Below are 18239 nucleotides of genomic sequence, written 5' to 3'. Positions count from 1 at the left end.
GGTGAGTCACATGTCCATGGAAACAATCAAAAGGTTCCACCCAACAAGACTGGATTAAAAGATCATGGCTCTTCTGGGATCCATAACAGTTTCAAAGTGGCTTAAGACCAAAAACCTGGCTCTTTGAAGAGATCAGTAAAATTGATAAACCTCTAACTCTGTTAACCAAGAAAAACAGAAAACACAAATTACTAATGTCAGAAATGAAAGCTGGGTCATCATTACTAAGACCATGGACATTAAAAGGATAATAAAGGAATTTAACAACTCTATGCCCACAAATATGATAACTTCTATGATGTGGGCTAATTCCTTGAAAATACAAACTTCCACAACATACACAGCATAAAGATAATCTGAACAGAACTGTATCCACTAGAGCAACTGAATTAAAAATTAATAACCTTCTAAAAAAGAAAGCATCGAACCAAGATGATTTCACTGGAATTCTACCAACCACTTAAGGAAGATATGATACCAATTCTCTGCCCACTCCTCCAGAAAACAGAAGCAGAGGGAACACTCTTAATACTATGAGATAAGCATTACCCTAATATGAAAACTAGATAAAGACATGACAAGAAAGGAAAACTATGGACCAATATCTCTCATGAACACAGATGTAAAAATCCTCAACAAAATGTTACTAAATCAAATCCATTTATGTACAAAAAGAATTATACACCAACACCAAGTGAGATTAATCCAAGTATACAAAGCTGATTCAACATTTGAAACTTGGGTAACATAATCCATCACATGAATAGGGTTAAAGAAGAAAAATCACATGATCACATCAACAGATGCATAAAGAACATCTGACAAAATCTAACACCCATTCATGATTAAAATTCTCAGCAAACTAGGAGTAAAGGAGAACTTCCTCAACCTATTAGAGGACATCTATTAAAAACCCTACAGTTTAATGGTGACAAACTAGAGGCTTTCCACCTCAGATTAGAAACAAGACAAGCATACCCTCTCTCACTACTCCTATTCAACATCGTACTAGAAGTCCTAGGTAATGCTATAAGACAAGAAAAGAAAAGGTATATGTTCCAGTTTACTAATGCTGCTGTTATGCAAAATACCAGAAATGGATTGGCTTTTATAAAGGGGAATTATTTGGTTACAAAGTTATAGCTTTAAGGCCATAAAGTGTCCAAAGTAAGGCTTCAACAATAGAGTACCTTCACTGAAGAACAGCTGATGGCATCCAAAAACCTGTTAGATGGGAATGCATGTGGCTGGTGTCTGCTTCCTCCCAGGTTGCGTTTCAAAATGGCGTTCTCCAAAATGTCAGTGTCAGCTTCCAAGAGCCGTCTTCAAAATGTGTCTCTCAGCTGCAGCTGTTTTCCAAAATGTCACTCTCAGTTGCTCTGAGGTCTTTCTGTCTCTGAACTCCTTTAAACGACTCCAGTGATCCAATTAACACCCACCCTGAATGGGCGGGGTAAAACCTCCATGGAAATTATCCAATCAACCGTTTCACTCAGTTGATTGAGTCACATCTCCATGGAAATACTCAAAGGATTCCACTCTAATCAATGCTAACATGCCTGCCCCCACAAGACTGCATTAAAGAACGTGGTGTTTTGGGGGACATGATACATTCAAACTGGTACTGTATACAATCTGGGAAAGAAGAAATAAAACTCTTTTAACAAATGACATGATTGTCAATGTAAAAAATCCTAAAGAATTGACCAAAAAAAAAAAAACCCTCTTGGAACTAATAAATGATTATAGCAAAGTGGCAGTATAAAAGGTTAATGGACAAAATCAATTGCTTTCCCATATATCAGCAATGAACAACTGGAATGTGAAATAAAAAATATGCCATGTACATAAGTACCAAAAAGAAAAAAAACTTAAGAAAATAAATAGGTATAAATCTAACACAATATGTAAAGACTACGTGAGGGAAAACTACAAATCTCCAATGAAAGAAATCAAAGATCTAAATAAATATATTCCATAATCATGTAAAGGGCAGACTCACTGTTGTTAAGATGTTAATTCTTCAAAACAATTCCAATCAAAAGCCAAGCAAGTTACTTAGTGGTTTTTAATGTTTCTATTGACAAACATTCTAAAGTTTATATGGAAAGGCAAAAGACCCAGCCAACACAATACTGAAGAACAACAAAGTCAGAGGACTGACACTACTCAACTTCAAGACTTACTATAAAGCTACAGTAATTATGACAGCATGGCATTGGTGAAAGATTAGACAAATAGATCAATGGAAGAGAACAGAGTCTACAAATAGGCCCACAACAATTTAGTCAAATGATCTTTGACAAAGGAGCAAAGGCAATTCAATGGAGAAAGGATATTCTTTTCAACAAATAGTATAGGAACAACTAGATACCCACTGGACTTATATTTTCTTCCATGAATTGTGCTTTTGGTGTTTTACCTAAAAACTCATCGCCAAAGGCAGAGCATCTAGATTTTCTCATATGTTGTCTTCTGGAAACTTTATAAGTCTGCATTTTATCTTAAGGTCCATGTTCCAGTTTTAATTTTTGGGAAAGGTTTAGGGTCAGTGTCTAGAACAGAGACCTCAACAAAGAAGATACACAGAAGGTAAACAAGCATATGAAAAGACACTTAACATCACATATCAATAGGAATTGCAAATTAAAATAATAAAATACCACTACATACACACTGATTCGAGTTGCTAAAATTCAAAAAAAGCTGACAATACTAGATGATGAGGAGGATGTGAAACAGTAGGAACTATCATCTGCTGCTAGTGGGAATGCAAAACGGTACAGCCACTTGGAAGAAATTTTGGGGTTATTACAAAGCAAGTATGCTCCTATGTATTTACCCAAATGAGCTGAAGTTATATGCACATAACAACCTGCACAGGTATGTTTACAGCAGCTTAAATTCATAATTGCCAAAATTTGGAAGCTACCAAGAAGTCCTTTAATAGTTCAATACCTTGAATGGATAAATAAACTGTTATATCCATATAATGAAATATTATTCAACAATAAAAAGAAATGAGCTATCAAGCTATGAAAAGATATGGAAGAATCTTAAATGTATATCACTAAGTGAAGGAAACCAGTCTGAAAGGCTATATACTGTATGATTCTAACCATATGGCTTTCTGGAAAAGGCAAAACTACAGTTGGGTTGCCAGGGGTTGGGGGAAGGATGAATAGTTAGAGCACAGGGAAATTTTAGGACAGTGAAATTATTTTGTATGACACCATAATGGCAGATACACATCTTTATGCAGTTATCAAAACTCATAAAACTCTAAAACATAAAGAACATTAATATAAGCTATGGATTTTAGTTAAAGATAACGTATCAATATTGGTTCTGTAATTGTAAAACATGTAACACACTAATACAAGAAGTTAATAATGGGGAAATTGTCAGGCATAGGGATGTGGGGGGGTGGGATATGGGCATCTCTGTACTATTCTGTTCATTTTTTCTGTAAATCTAAAACAGCACTGAAAATTATCTATTAATTATAAATAAAAAATCATGGGTTATGGAAAAATATATATCATGATTCATATTTTGGTTATATGTGCATAAAAAATAAGTCTGGAAAGTTGTTATGTAAAGTTATTTTTAAAAACCATTTGACTTATCTACCTCACAGTACTGGTATTAACCAGCCACAGAGGAAGAAAAATAAAAGAAATAAGAAAAGAGGAAGGAGACTGTATGGAAAACATGAAGTTTGATTATAAGACTGAGTCTACTAAAGGAAAAGATGACAGCTGTCCAATACTGACAAGCGTTACTAATTCCAACTACAAGTTTATCTGACTTAATGAGTGCTCCATTAACAATATTTTCTCATAACGACACTTGAAAAGCAGCAGCATTTTCTGGGAAGACTTCTTTTTTCAGTATAACAATGTTTCACCCCAAACATTCTAAATTTATACTATAAGAAATGATATTTTGATGTTATGGTTTTCAGCAAAGACACTCTGATTGACTAACAAGTTTCTAGTCAGAGAATATCATATGGAACAAATCTGTGTCGCATGCCATATTTGGATGAACACAGAATGTTTTCATTTTCACCAGTATGCCAAGTGACAGGCATGAAGAGGTAGCATTTTTTGTGATTCTTTCTGCTGTGCACATACCCTGTGCTCCTTTGGATCTGTTAGGTACCTGAGAAAAGACCATGTTCTTTTAATCCAACCTTGTGGGGGCAGACCTATTTGGGCATGACCTTCTAATTAGATTGTTTCCATGGACATGTGACCCTGCCTGTTCAAGGTGGGTCTTAATCCACTTGCTGGAGTCCTCTATGAGAGGATAAAAGGCAGAGACATTTTGGAGACAGTCACTGAAACTAGAAGCCAGGAGAAGGACCAGCAGATGTTCCCATGTGCCATCCCATGTGACAGAGGAACCCTGGATGCCATCGACCTTTTTCAGAGAAGATTTTGTCCTGTTGATGCCTTAATTAGGACATTTTCATGACCTTAGAACCGAAAATTTGTGAGCCAATAAACTCCCACTGTAAAAGCCAATCCATTTCTGGTATACTGCATTCTGGCAGCGTTAGCAAAGTAAAACATATCCTAATTCCACTTGCTGTGAAGCTCTCTTATGTTGTGCTCTTATTGTCTACTGATGCTACAACTTTATTTTTTAAAGTACAATTTGAATGAAGAATAACTATGAGCTGAATGAACTCTCTTTAGGAATAGCTTACTCTACCAAATAAGTGTTTTGTTTTTTTTTTCAAATGGAAGATGACATTCTGAATAAGTTGTATGTTCCAGGAAATTTTATTGTGTCCTAAGAAATTCTCAGATTATGTGAGAAAACTGTAAGACATCAAATACAGTGGAAGGAGAACCAAACAGATCATGGATTGCCACTGCCAACTATTACCATACAGCACTGTGAGAAGAGCTGAAGAAGGCTGCAGAGGAGGGAGTCAGTGAGGTTGCTAGGTGAATGAGCCATCATTAAAATAAACTCAGTTTGAGAGATTTTTTAAGGAGTGGACAATGCTGCCTAATATAAAAACTAAGAGCACAACATCTGCTACTCTTAAAAAAATAAAATTAAGTATGTCTGATTCTGATAATGAATGCCTGCCTGAAATTCAATCCCTGCCTCTCCACCAAAAAATGTCTCCCCTGCATCTCGCCTCCAACCACCACCCATGATCGCATCTTCTTCTGGCAAGTACAATAAACCTTCATTACATTATATTTTATGTACAAACTGTATATTTTCATAAACTCATTGTCATTTTTCCATTGATATATTTGGATCCACATCAGTACTTCTTCCTGTCCTAGGTGTTTTACAAATACCAGCTCATTTAATGTAGTGCTCATATTAAGCCTATGAAGTGGGTACTATTATTACCTTCATTTAACCAATGAGCAGTTGTATAGAGACTGTGCTGGTTTGAATGTATTGTGTCCCCCAGAAAAGGCCATATTCTTTGATGCAATCTTGTGAGGCAGAAGTGTTAGTGGGGATTAAGCTGGAACATTTGGATTAGGTTGTTTGCTTGGAAATGTGCCCCACCCAACTGCAGGTGATAAAGTCTGATGAGATGATTTCCATGGAGGCATGGCCCCACCCATTCAGGGTGGGCCTTGATCAGTGGAACTATATAAACGAGCTGATATAAGAGAGGGACTCAGTGCAGCTTTGAGTGTTTTGAGGAGCAGCTACAGCCAAGAGGGACACTTTGAGGAAAGCACAGGAGCTGCAGATGAGAGACAGTTTGAAGACAGCCACTGAAAGCAGACTCTTGCTCCAGAGAAGCTAAGAGAGGACAAATACCCCAAGTGCAACTAAGAGTGACATTTTTGAGGAGCTGCAGCCTACAGAGGAACATCCTGGGAGAAAGCCATTTTGAAAACAGAACTTTGGAGCAGACGCCAGCCATGTGCCTTCCCAGCTGACAGAGGTTTTCCGGACACCACTGGCCATCCTCCAGTGAAGATACCCGATTGCTGATATGTTACCTTGGACACTTTATGGCCTTAAGACTGTTTATTTGGTTACAAATAAACCCCCTTATATAAAAGCCGATCTACCTCTGGTGTTTTGCATTCCGGCAGCATTAGCAAACTAGAACAGAGACACAAAGGAATTGCCCAAGGTCACCCACCAGCTAAGTGACAGAGCCAGATTCAAATGCAGGCAGTTTGGCTTCAGAGTTCATCTCTTACACTATCCCCTGCTGCCTCACATTTTTAACACATCTGAATAAATACCTGCACTCATGGTCTCAGATGACAACCTTTTGCCTTTTCTCTCCTGAAATTCCATTTCTCTTCCTTTCGGCGTATATGGTTCAATTTATGGTCATAGGGATCCCTATTACAAAAGTTTCATTTTAGAGAATATTGAACACCAAACAAATAGAAATCTATTTTTACCAGATTCAAGGCCAGTAACATCAGGGATCCTTTTCCTCAAATTTCTTATTTCCATTTTCTTAAATGCTACCTTGCAGTACCTATTCTAAAAAAGTTTAATTTCTGAAAATACTTAGGGTATCTTGTCGTTACCCTAAACAACTATTAAAATAATTGTACCAAGATTTTAACAAAGCCTAACGTTTAATTAATGTTGCAAGCCACCCCCAAACAATAACAATAATAAATTGCATTTAAAAAAGAAAGTTTTCAGTAATGAAAACAGAAACAACAAAATGCCTCTTTACGACTCTATAAAGGTAAAGATATTTTTTACCTTTCCAAATCAATTCTGTGGAGTGTGAAACATTAAAATAGTTTTAGTTTCTGAATTTAAAAGGCAATGATAATTAATGGGCAAAGAAAGGGCAGAAGTGGGAACATGTGGAAAGAGGACAGGATATGCTTTACACAGTGACACATCAATGTTGTTCATAACCTACCGATATAAAACCAAGGTTCCAAAGGAATTACATTAAGGATGACAACTTTTATTTGCTGACTGTGGTTCCAAGTGCCTCAGACTGAGAGCTCTTATTTAAAACAATCCTTTATTAAAAAATCTTCAAATTGTCTTACAGGTATTTTTTAAAGCTATTTTTAGAATTTTATATAAAATATTTTCTCCTAGTTACAGAAACTACATTTTAAAAAAGATCAACATGGGTACTTAAGAGTTTAGAACTTAAAGTTGTAAAAATCTTGTGAGGGATGGATAGCATTAATGCACAGCAGGAGGGGAAGGAAGAGAGCTGGTGTTTGTTGAGAACCACTGCACGCCAAGGACTTGCTTTCTCAAGTCCCCAGAAGCTGGTGAGACCACGTCTATTTGATCACACATTTTAGCACCTAGCACAGTGCCAACATGGTATAGGGCAGCTATCCAACAAATATCTGCTAAGCAAGATTACTGAATGGCACAACCTGCAAAGTCAACCAAGTGACTTCTTCATTCCCAAGGATATTCTTTTTCAGTATTAGAGGGGAAAAAATCTCACTTCCAAGTCAAATCTACCAAAAAATTTTTATTATTTATCAAAAAATTAAAAAAAAAATTCCAGACAAAATAAAACAAAGGAATAGGAAAAACAAATATCCTGAAATAACTTCACTGTTTCCAATATGCTCCTACTATACCAGAAGAAAATTAACAAGCCATAGTCATTCCTGAGCATTTCCATATTATTAAGATTACCCTCAATATCTTATCTATTCTTATTAGATTATTGTCCCCCCTTCACTAACTGCTATTTCTAGGTCCCCTATATTCTACAATTTCCACCAAAAATTTTATGTAGGTATTTCACATCAGATTTAATTATCTCACTGCCCTGAAAATCTTGTACAGTTATAAAGTCTTTGCTTAATGAAAAAGTATCTTTCATTTCAATTAATGGTTTTTTAGTCCTGTCACATAAATTAAGATACAAAAATCTAGTTCACTGCTCAGGAACTTAGAAATCCCTCATACTGTAAAACCAGGAAACAGCGAGGACACAGCCTACAGCTAACAACCCGCTTAGCCCAACTTGTGAAATTCTTCCAGAATCTGTCAGGTTACTGCTAACTTCAAAAATTTCATCCTATTATATATTATCAGCCACAGACTAACTTTTTTCTGACTATTCCTAGGCCTTCTAACATGCAATCTTTCCGGGAACCGATCCGTAACATCCTTAAAAGCTTGCAGCAGACCTTCACCTGCATGCCGGTTAAAAGATGACACTTCAAGTCCATCTGTCTCCTCCTCCCCAGGACCTTGGGAGTTCCATGACCTTGTAAGGTTACCCCTTCAGCACGATCACACATAGTACTACGATAGTACTAGATGTCTTTCCCTTCTCTGTCAAGAGACAGATCTTTAAGGTCCCTTCTGCACCAAAACTGCCGGCAGCCCACGAGGGCACCTGTTTTATTCATCTTCGTTTCTTCAGTGCCCGCAAAGCGCCTGTTATGTACTTAGTAGGTGTTCAATACACGTTGCGGCCGAAACCAACATATCTTAGAAGCACTTCAAACCGTGCCCAGCCCTGGTGGGTTTCAAAAGGCGTCAAGGAAATAAAGCACAACTTAACCTTCCCCTAGATTTTGTTCTTAGTCCAGCTGCCTACCACGTAGTAGGCACTCGGTAAGCATGAATGAAATGAATGAATTCAAGACCGCACAGAAACGGATTCAGACCAAGGTCCAAGATGACCCCCTCCTTCTGCCCCCACCCCACCCCATCCAGTATCGAGAGACGTAGCGTGACCTTGCTCGGTCTCGCCGTCTCCGGCCTCGGCGCGCGCCCTCCCCGCTCCCAGGGGTTTCCTACGGCCCCAGTTTACCAGGGCTGCTGCCGAACCAGGAGGCCCAGTTACGCCCTGCGACCGCTGCCCGCGCTATACACCCCCACCCCTTTCCTTTCCCACCTGACCGAGCTCTTCCACCCCTTCAATTCTCCAGTTCCCACCGCAAGCCGCCATACCGTTGCGGTTGCAGGGCCCAGGCCGAGACCCCAGTGAGGGCTGCCCGACGGAACATGGTGGTAGCCGCCTTGCTGAAGGTCGGTCAGATGGGCCTCACCGCGCGTGCGCGGAAGCTCCCTGCGAGGTCCCGTTCACCTCGCGTTTCCCTCCAGTCTCGCATCCTCCCGCCAAAGGGAGAGAAACATCGCGATTGTTAGGACCCACCTCCTTCCGCCTTCGGCATTTGTCCCGCCCATCTCCGCTAGTCTAGTTCCGCTTCCGGTCTGCTGGGCGCTGGGCTTTGAGAAGTTATTGTTGCGGTGGTCGCGATGGGGAAGTCAGATTTTCTTACCCCCAAGGCCATCGCCAACAGGATCAAGTCCAAGGGGCTTCAGAAGCTGCGCTGGTATTGCCAGATGTGCCAGAAGCAGTGCCGGGACGAGGTGAGTAGGCCCGGGTGGCTCTGTCTGCTCCGTACCCGCGTCCTGCCCTCTCACAGGAGGGTCGCGCTGGGAACCTGGGTTCAAGTCCCCGACCCCGGGGCTTTAGGGTGGTCTTCGATACCTAGTGTTGAAGCTGAGAAACGGTGCTTCTGGGGTCTGCACAGAGCGAGCCAACTATCCAGGCTCAGTATAACCGCCCTTCCCTCCAGCCCCCGGTCCCACCGTGAAACCAATGGTCTTTGACACCTAATTCCTTCCCAGTTCGCCCCCAAAAGAAATGAAATAGGAAAAGGCATTGCAGCTCTCGAAGAAGTAATCCTACTCAAGCTGTCATAAAACGGGGGCGTCAACAGTGCAGTGCTGGGCATTCCGGAAACAATAATAATAATCTCCGACTTGACTTGGCTCTTAAGAGAATCAGAATGATGAGTATTTATTCCTTTTCGGGATCAGGTGAAAAAGAAACACACTAAGCTCTTCCACACCATTCATTTTACAAGCATTCGTTGGGCACCTACAACATGCCAGGGCCAGAATAACTGTGGTTATGATTTTGGACTCCGAAGTCATGCTGTCAAAATTAGGAAATTGCGCTGCTGCATTTACTAGCTGTGTGATCTTAGGCAAGTTACTTCAGTTTTCTTTGCCTGTTTACTTGTCTGTAAAGTGGGAATAACAATTGTACTTACTTGTACGGCTGTTGTGAGTTTTAAATGAGTGAAATATATGTGAAATGGCTCAGGGAGTCTTTTGGCAGGTCTTGAAAAATCTGCGTGCAATGCTATGGAGTTTACACTTCCCCCCAATGAGGCACATGGTGGATCCCGGTGGCCAAGTGTGAACAGGCTAGTGATGTGATCATCTCTTTCTCTGGAGATTGGATTGAGTAAGGGTGGGAAAACAGTAAGGAGGGAATCGGAGTAATTTAAACCAGTGCCTCTACAAGTGAGGAGTGAATAAATTTGTGAAGTTGATAAAGTTGTAAAGTTGCTAGTTACCCTTTCGTTTCTCTTTAGCTTTTTTCTATTAAAGATGAAATTCTCACACAGAAAAGTAGAGACTTATAATGCACATCCACATATCCATTTACCCAGATTTAATGTTTTTAATATTTTGCCATATTCACTTTTTTTCTGAAATAAATTACAAACATTGGGTATACATCTCCAAAATATCAGGATATTCTTCTACGTAACTACAACATATGTCATCACACATGATAAATTATTATCATCCAATGCATGCTCCATATTTACATCACCTCATTTGTCCCTGCCATGTTTCATAATGCTGTTTTATTCAAACTAATATTCAATCAAAAGCTATGAATTGAATGTGATTATTAGGACTTTTCAGTTCTCTCTAATTTTAGAATAGAGCCATTCCCCTGTTCCTTTTTTTGTTTTGTTTTCCTTGACATTGACTTGTTGAAGAGATTAGGCCAATCATTTGTCCTGGAGGATTCATTCCCGCTTTCTAGATAGTTGAATGGTTTCCTTGTGGTTATCTTTTGCCTTTTTCCTTTAATTCTTGAAGTTCCTGTAAACTGGAACTTAGATCAAAAGACTTGTCTTGATTAGACCTAGGTTAAATATTTTTTGGAAGAATGCTTCATAGGTGATACTGTGAATTTCATATTGCATTATATAAGGAAGCCCATATTGTCTGGTAAGGCTAAGGTGATTAAGGAAAGGTGTCGGTCTGTGTAGTCATGTTATAAAGTAATTCTCCCCCCCTTGTGAGAGCAGGTAAATAGTGGGGGTAATACTGAGAATCATACTAATATGTCTAGTTTCCTGTCAACTTGTAACTGTGTTTAGCATCCTCGCCTGAATCTATTATTTTTCTAATTCTATTAGTCTTTTGTAAAGATGAGCTTTTTCTCACCAACTAGGGCTATTTTGTTGTCCTCAAATGTTATCCTGAAATGTAGTTCTTCTGGGAAAGGCAGAGTAGCACTGTTGTGGTGGTTCTGGATCTATATGACCTCAGATCTGTTCAGTGTCCTTCTCTGCCAGGGAGGGAGGCCTGGGGGAGGGGGAAGCTGACCCCTACCAGCTCCCTTCCCTGTCATTTGTCTCCCAATATTGGTGAAGATTCAGGGGGAGGAAAGGTGGAACCAGGGTATTTCTCTCCCCCCTGCCTCTCTCCCTTGGGTTTCTAGAATTTAATGACATTATTTTGTTTTCATTTTACATATACTGGTTTTTCATTTGATAATGATACCAATTCCTTTTAAGCTAAATTTAAGTAGTGTGTAAATTTAAGTGTGTAAATCTAAATTTAAGTAATGTTATAGGTAGTACACGGATGAATTTAAAATTGTGTAGTGTTCCTTGAATGATTAAAGATTAGGAAACTGAGCGGGATATGAGTGCTGAAATCGGGACAGTGACAGTGAGACTGAGCAGAGGGGCTGGATGAGAGTTAAGAAGGCTGAGTGGATTTAGTAATACATTGAATATAGAGGTGAAGAAAAAGGAATCTAGGATGACATCCTTTTTCTGGCTTGGGTGATTGGGTTTATGCTAGTGCTGTTAAATGAGCTAGTGAATATAGGATGAGAGGCATATTTTTCATTTACATTACTAGTGAGAAACAAGGTTCAAATCTTAAGTAGAAGAAATAGAAACCAAGTCAAAACTTTTAAGTATATATTTTACTATCTAAAGAAGGTACAGATTTAATATGTTTAACATAAAGGTTTATGTCCTCTGCAACAATGTATTTTGGATAATGAGCTCAAACGGGAAAATAAAGGCAATAGTTTCTCTAAAGAAATTCATTAATGACCCATGCTACTTTGTTGTATCCCCTTGAAGCAATTGCATAATACTCTATATGAAGTAGGTAAAAGAATTTGTTAAATTTAGTAACAAAACTAAATCTCTGTTCTGCTGTTTTGCCCAGTAATGTTTCTTACTGATGTCCGTTTCCTAAAGCAAGACTTTTCTCTATTTAATCTCGTGGATTATTTGTTTATCAGCAGTTCAAAGCTCAACTCCATAAAAAGTTAAAAACTGATACGGTGATTACAGCTAGACAACAAATGTGATTTGATTTTTTTTTTTTTTTACAATCTATCATCAGAGAACAGTTTTAGTGTTTAATTAAATATTTCTATTTAATAGAGTCCATTATAATGACCTAATGAAATCAGAATTTAACTCTTTTACATTTTTCATAGAATGGCTTTAAGTGTCACTGTATGTCTGAATCGCATCAGAGACAACTATTGCTGGCTTCAGAAAATCCTCAGCAGTTTATGGATTATTTTTCAGAGTAAGTAACTCAAAGACATCTTTATCTCATAAGGTTTATTTTGTTGACATTTAACAGATGCTAAGTATTTTTTATACTGGAGATTCTATTATTTCTTATATGAATATTAACATGATAGCTGTATTCTCCTTTGCTCAGTTTATCTTTTGACACTTTATCATAATATTTTCTAACAATAGAACCTCCAATGCAAAACATATTGAATTATCTTTCATTCTACAACAAAAGCAATTTTGGTTAAGAGCACAGACTCTGGAATCGAATTGCCTGACTTCAAATCCAGGCTCCTCCACTTATGAGATGTGTGACTTCGGATGAGCAACTTAATTTTTCTGTACTTTGATTTCCTCTTCTATGAAATGGGACTAAAAATAGTGCTGTCTTCCTACTATTATTTTTCCTTCATATGGTTTATATGAAGATTCAATGAGTTAATACTTTTAAAGTTCTGAGAACAGTGCCCTGTACTTGATTAATGTTACCTGTTAATTATTATTATTATTATTATTTATTTAGTCTTGTTTCTATATGTTTCTTTCTTTCTTTTTTATATCTTCATTTTATTGAGATATATTCACATACCACGCAGTCATACAAAACAAATCATACATTCGATTGTTCACAGTACCATTACATAGTTGTACATTCATCACCCAAATCAATCCCTGACACTTTCATTAGCACACACACAAAAATAACAAGAATAATAATTAAAGTGAAAAAGAGCAATTGAAGTAAAAAAGAATACTGGGTACCTTTGTCTGTTTGTTTCCTTCCCCTATTTTTCTTCTCATCCATCCATAAACTAGACAAAGTGGAGTATGGTCCTTATGGCTTTCCCAATCCCATTGTCACCCCTCATAAGCTACATTTTTATACAATTGTCTTCGAGATTCATGGGTTCTGGGTTGTAGTTTGATAGTTTCAGGTATCCACCACCAGCTACCCCAATTCTTTAGAACCTAAAAAGGGTTGTCTAAGTGTGCGTAAGAGTGCCCAGCAGAGTGACCTCTCGGCTCGTTTTGGAATCTCTCTGCCACTGAAGCTTATTTCATTTCCTTTCACATCCCCCTTTTGGTCGAGAAGATGTTCTCCGTCCCACGATGCCAGGTCTACATTCCTCCCCGGGAGTCATATTCCACGTTGCCAGGGAGATTCCCTCCCCTGGGTGTCTGATCCCATGTAGGGGGGAGGGCAGTGATTTCACCTTTCAAGTTGGCTTAGGTAGAGAGAGAGGGCCACATCTGAGCAACAAAGAGGCATTCGGGAGGAGGCTCTTAGGCACAATTATAGGGAGGCCTAGCCTCTCCTTTGCAGCAACCATCTTCCCAAAGGTAAAACCTATGGTAGAGGGCTCAACCCATCAACCCACCAGTCCCCTATGTCTGTGGTCATGTTAGCAACCATCGAGGTGGGGTAGGCCAATACTCCTGCATTCTCCACAGGCTCCTCAAAGGGATGAGTGGTTCTCAAAATTTTGGTTATAGGACCCTTTTACACTCTTAAAAATTATTGAGGACTCCAAAGAGCTTTTGTTTGTGTGGGTTATATCTATCAATACTTAGAAATCAGAAATTAAAACTGAGAAAAATTTTAGAATTAAAACTGAGAAAAATTTTAGAATTCTATTTATTAAATTTTATTTATTAACTTATTTAAAAGTAGCAATACTACATCTATTACATGTTAAAAAATAACATTTTTAAATGAAATATAACTTATTTTCCAAAACAAAAAAAATTTAGCGTTACGAATAACGTTTTACTTTTTTGCTAATCATTTCAGTGTTTCACTTAATGAAGACAGTTGAATTTTCACATCTTCTGTATTCAGTCTCTTGAGATATGTTGTTTTGTTTGAGGCATGTAAAGAAAATCCAGCCTTCTCATAGATGTGTAGTTTGTAGGGGAAATATTTTAATAGCCTTTTCAAATAATTTTGGATATTTTTCTTTGATAGCACATTAAAACACAACCAGTGGTAGTTTCCTAAAGGTTGGTTGCAGTGTGCAATCTGAACCCATATCAGTGAACTTTTGTACTGCTACATAAAAATCCATTAGTTTATCTTTTATTTTGAATGAATCTTGTACCCATGCATGATTCGTAATGTCATGCATCAGTCGTTTAGAAAATATTGGTTCACTGAGTTGTGCAGATCTTCCAGATAGTGATATGTTTTATTATACAATATCATAAAATCATATTTATTAATATTAGTACCAATCTCATCAGAAACATCTGTAAGTATTAGGAAGATGTCACACTTATGGTGGTGAATACTAGTTTACCAAAAATTCTGATTTTTGCTTAACAGCTCAAATTTTGCCACTGGCAACAAATATAGTCAGTTGTTTTCCTTGTGTCAGGCTCACCTTGTCTATTTTTGAGAAAATATTTACTGAATACCCAAGTCGAAATAACCATAGTTTATGTCAGCCATTCTTTCAAGTTAAAGTGGTATTCTGTGAAAAAAGTAGTTCAGCTCAATTACACAAGTGCTTTTCCTCAAAGCAATCATTTACAGCAGAAGTAGTTTATACATAATTCTGTTTCATCACACAGTGTATTAGAAAGATGTATGCCCAAGCGTTGAGATCTGAGACAATTAATGTTTTTTACCACTTCGGCAAGGACATTCTAGGTGAAATCAACAATGTTTTTTACTGTGAGTGCTTGTGGTGAGAAATACATCAACTTTCAGTAAAATTTGATACCACTACCTTTTTTTGTGCTAAGATGCCAGCAGTTTTACCCTCCATTGCTTTTGCACCATTGATGCAAATAACCTATAAAAGACAAACAGCATTTATCTGTGAAATGCCTGAAATCATGTGGAATTCCACCAGCTACATATGTCATATTTGGGAAGTACCATTCTGGCAAGGGCCGTCTACATTCAGTGCCTTCCTTCCCACCTCCCATGCACTCCACAGGCCACTGTAGTCTGATTTCTGCCTCTCTCAAACCTACTAAAGAGTCTTCATCTTCTTTGATCTTCCTTCAGTGGCTAATGCTGTTAACTCATAATTGAAACATGCCTCCGTTTCATATTCTATCATGGTTTTCCTCTTTGTGCTCATTTTCTTCATTGACTCTTCTTCTCCCTGTTCCTCCATCAGGAAGCCCACTTGACTTTTCATCCTACTCTACACAGCCTCCATGAGTTATCTCATCCTTTCACTGTTGCCTTTATGTGTGCATGACTCACTACTCTTGATGTTCATTCCTGACATGTCTTCAGTTGTAGATTCTTTCTTCCCTGAAAAATTCTTATCTGTGTTTCTTGTGGCTTTCTCAAAGTCAGCATTTCTAAAGGTGAACTCAATATTCTCTCCTCTAAACCTGCTTCTTATCCTGTGCTAATAGCTGTCTACCAAGACGCCTATTTACCACAAAGTCTTCTTTGAATTCCCTCTTGTTGATTCTCTTGTACAATGTCCTTTAGATTTTTGTCCTTCCATTATCACTGCCCTAGTAATGGTTATCATCTCTCACCTAAATTATTTCAGTGGCTTCCTAACTAGTTTTCCATCCTGCAGTTTCTCCTCCTCCCATGCATGTTTTTTACCAGTGGTTCACAAACTTTAGCCTGCATCAGAACTACTGAGAGGACTTATTAAAACACAGAAAGACAGACCCATATCCAATTTCTGATTCAGTAGATCTGAGGTGGGGCTAGAGAATTTGGATTTCTGCCAAGTTCCTAAGTGATACTGATGCCGTGGTTTAGGGACTACAGTTTGACAGTTGTTCTATATTTTCCACCAGGTTTATCTTTCTGAATCACATATTGTAACAAATTAATTTCCAAACTAAATTCTCTAGTGCTTTTCTATTACTTGCATAAAACCTCTTTAGCATGACATTCAAGGTACTTCAAAAATTAGCCCTAACCTTATTTTCTAGCCACATCTTTCCCCCATTACTCTATTCTAGCAAATCTCTTACCCTCATATTTATTTTTCCTAAGCTTTAGCCAAATTAGGTAGATTATCATGCTTTTGTGTCTCTGTGCCAGCTGGGAATGGCCTTTTCTTCCTTCTTCACCTATAAAAGATCTATGTATACTTTAGTACCCATATTAAATATCACCTCTGGGCACTCCCCTCAACTCTTTCTATGATATTTTGTTGCATCTCTTTTTCAGTTTGACTGCTGTTATGGTTGGTTTTGCTAGATTGTAGTCACCTCAAAGTTCAAGATTTTTGTTTTATTTATCTACACTCATCTAGTATTAACACACTGTGCTCAGTTCAGAGGGACACATAGTGCCAATTTCATATGGAATGAAGACAGTTTTCTTATCACAGATCAAGTGGGATTATTAGGCCACTTTCCAAAGCACTATGTGACTTCATGAAGGATGCTCTTCAAAGATGCTTGGTGACTTTTGCTATGACTACTTTGCCAAGACAAAAAATTTCAACTCCAAGCTGACCTTTAACTTTAATTCTTAAAAGCTGTAATCTTTTGGGATTCTTTCCTTATTCATTTCTTAAAGGTTTATAACAAATATTCACACATTATTTCATGTGTCATTTGGACATTAAAACCATATGATTGTTTAAATTTCAGGAAGATGATACTGTATATTTGTACAAATTGCCTTAATGCCTTCCTTTCTTTCTTTAATAGGGAATTCCGAAATGACTTTCTAGAACTTCTCAGGAGACGCTTTGGTAAACATTTTAAGTATTATGCAAATAATAACTTTATGATTTTATAATCTTTTCAGGATCAACAGTGTCATATTTTGTTCCTAGGCACTAAAAGAGTCCACAACAACATTGTATATAATGAATATATCAGCCATCGAGAGCACATCCATATGAATGCTACTCAGTGGGAAACTCTGACTGATTTTACTAAGTGGTTGGGCAGAGAAGGTAAGAAGAGATTATTTGAATAGTTGTCATGTGGCTCCATTGCAGAGAGAGAGAGTTGTCATACTTTCTATGTAAATTCAATTCATGGAAAAAGAGTATGAATAGAGCAATTAAACGGCAGGGGAGGAGCACAATATTCCAAGATTAATTTTGCTTATTGCAGTTGAATACTAATATTTGAATTGTTCTTTTGACATGTGAAGATCTATCATTTAGGTTAAGGGTCATTAGCAATCTCTTTCATTTTTTCACTCATATTCATCTTACTTTAGGAAATTTTTCTTATCCCCCGTAAGATTTTTTTATTGTTCTTTACTCTATTTTAGATATTAGACCCTTATCAGATACATGGTTCCCAAATATTTTCTTCCATTCTGTAAGTTGTCTTTTTACATTCTTAATAATGTAAAGAAAAGTAAGAAAGGAGAAAAAAATTTTGGGTCAAGGTGTTAACTTTATTCACTGTTACTTTATTCCATCTTAAGGGAACAATTTCTACTTACTTAAGTTAGCAGAGTATCATGTGCTCATTGGATGTTAAATACTTTGACACATTTGAGTTATTATTATACAAGATAATATTTCTTTCATGTTTCCCCTTTTAAATATGCTGCTTCAACCTAACAATGTAAAAATCAGAATAATAATTTCTTCTTTTTAAAGAGATCAGGAAAATATTCCACTTAAAGTACCTAAATTTCATTAATTACAAATATGAAAAATTCAT

General features: G+C 37.6%; 2 protein-coding genes across 4 annotated transcripts in view; one reads left to right on the top strand and one right to left on the bottom strand.

Annotated features, from left to right (window-relative positions):
- Positions 1–9042, bottom strand: part of ATP5F1C (ATP synthase F1 subunit gamma) — a 42143-nt gene extending 33101 nt beyond the window's left edge. For all 3 annotated transcript variants that reach the window (XM_037846776.1, XM_037846777.1, XM_037846778.1), the window contains exon 1: positions 8920–9042. In XM_037846776.1, coding sequence (XP_037702704.1) covers positions 8920–8975 — 56 coding nt within the window. In that variant the 5' untranslated portion in view covers positions 8976–9042. The remainder of the gene's footprint in view (positions 1–8919) is intronic.
- Positions 9043–9177: 135 nt separating this feature from the next.
- KIN (Kin17 DNA and RNA binding protein) overlaps positions 9178–18239 on the top strand; it is a 28690-nt gene continuing 19628 nt past the window's right edge. Inside the window, exons 1-4 of the mRNA XM_037847797.1 lie at positions 9178–9342; positions 12530–12624; positions 17262–17305; positions 17390–17512. Of these exons, the coding sequence (XP_037703725.1) occupies positions 9229–9342; positions 12530–12624; positions 17262–17305; positions 17390–17512 (376 nt within the window). The 5' untranslated portion in view covers positions 9178–9228. The remainder of the gene's footprint in view (positions 9343–12529; positions 12625–17261; positions 17306–17389; positions 17513–18239) is intronic.

Source organism: Choloepus didactylus, chromosome 8, assembly GCF_015220235.1.
Source record: "Choloepus didactylus isolate mChoDid1 chromosome 8, mChoDid1.pri, whole genome shotgun sequence".
Lineage (NCBI taxonomy): Eukaryota > Metazoa > Chordata > Mammalia > Pilosa > Megalonychidae > Choloepus > Choloepus didactylus.
This window is presented reverse-complemented; position numbering and strand designations above follow the sequence as displayed.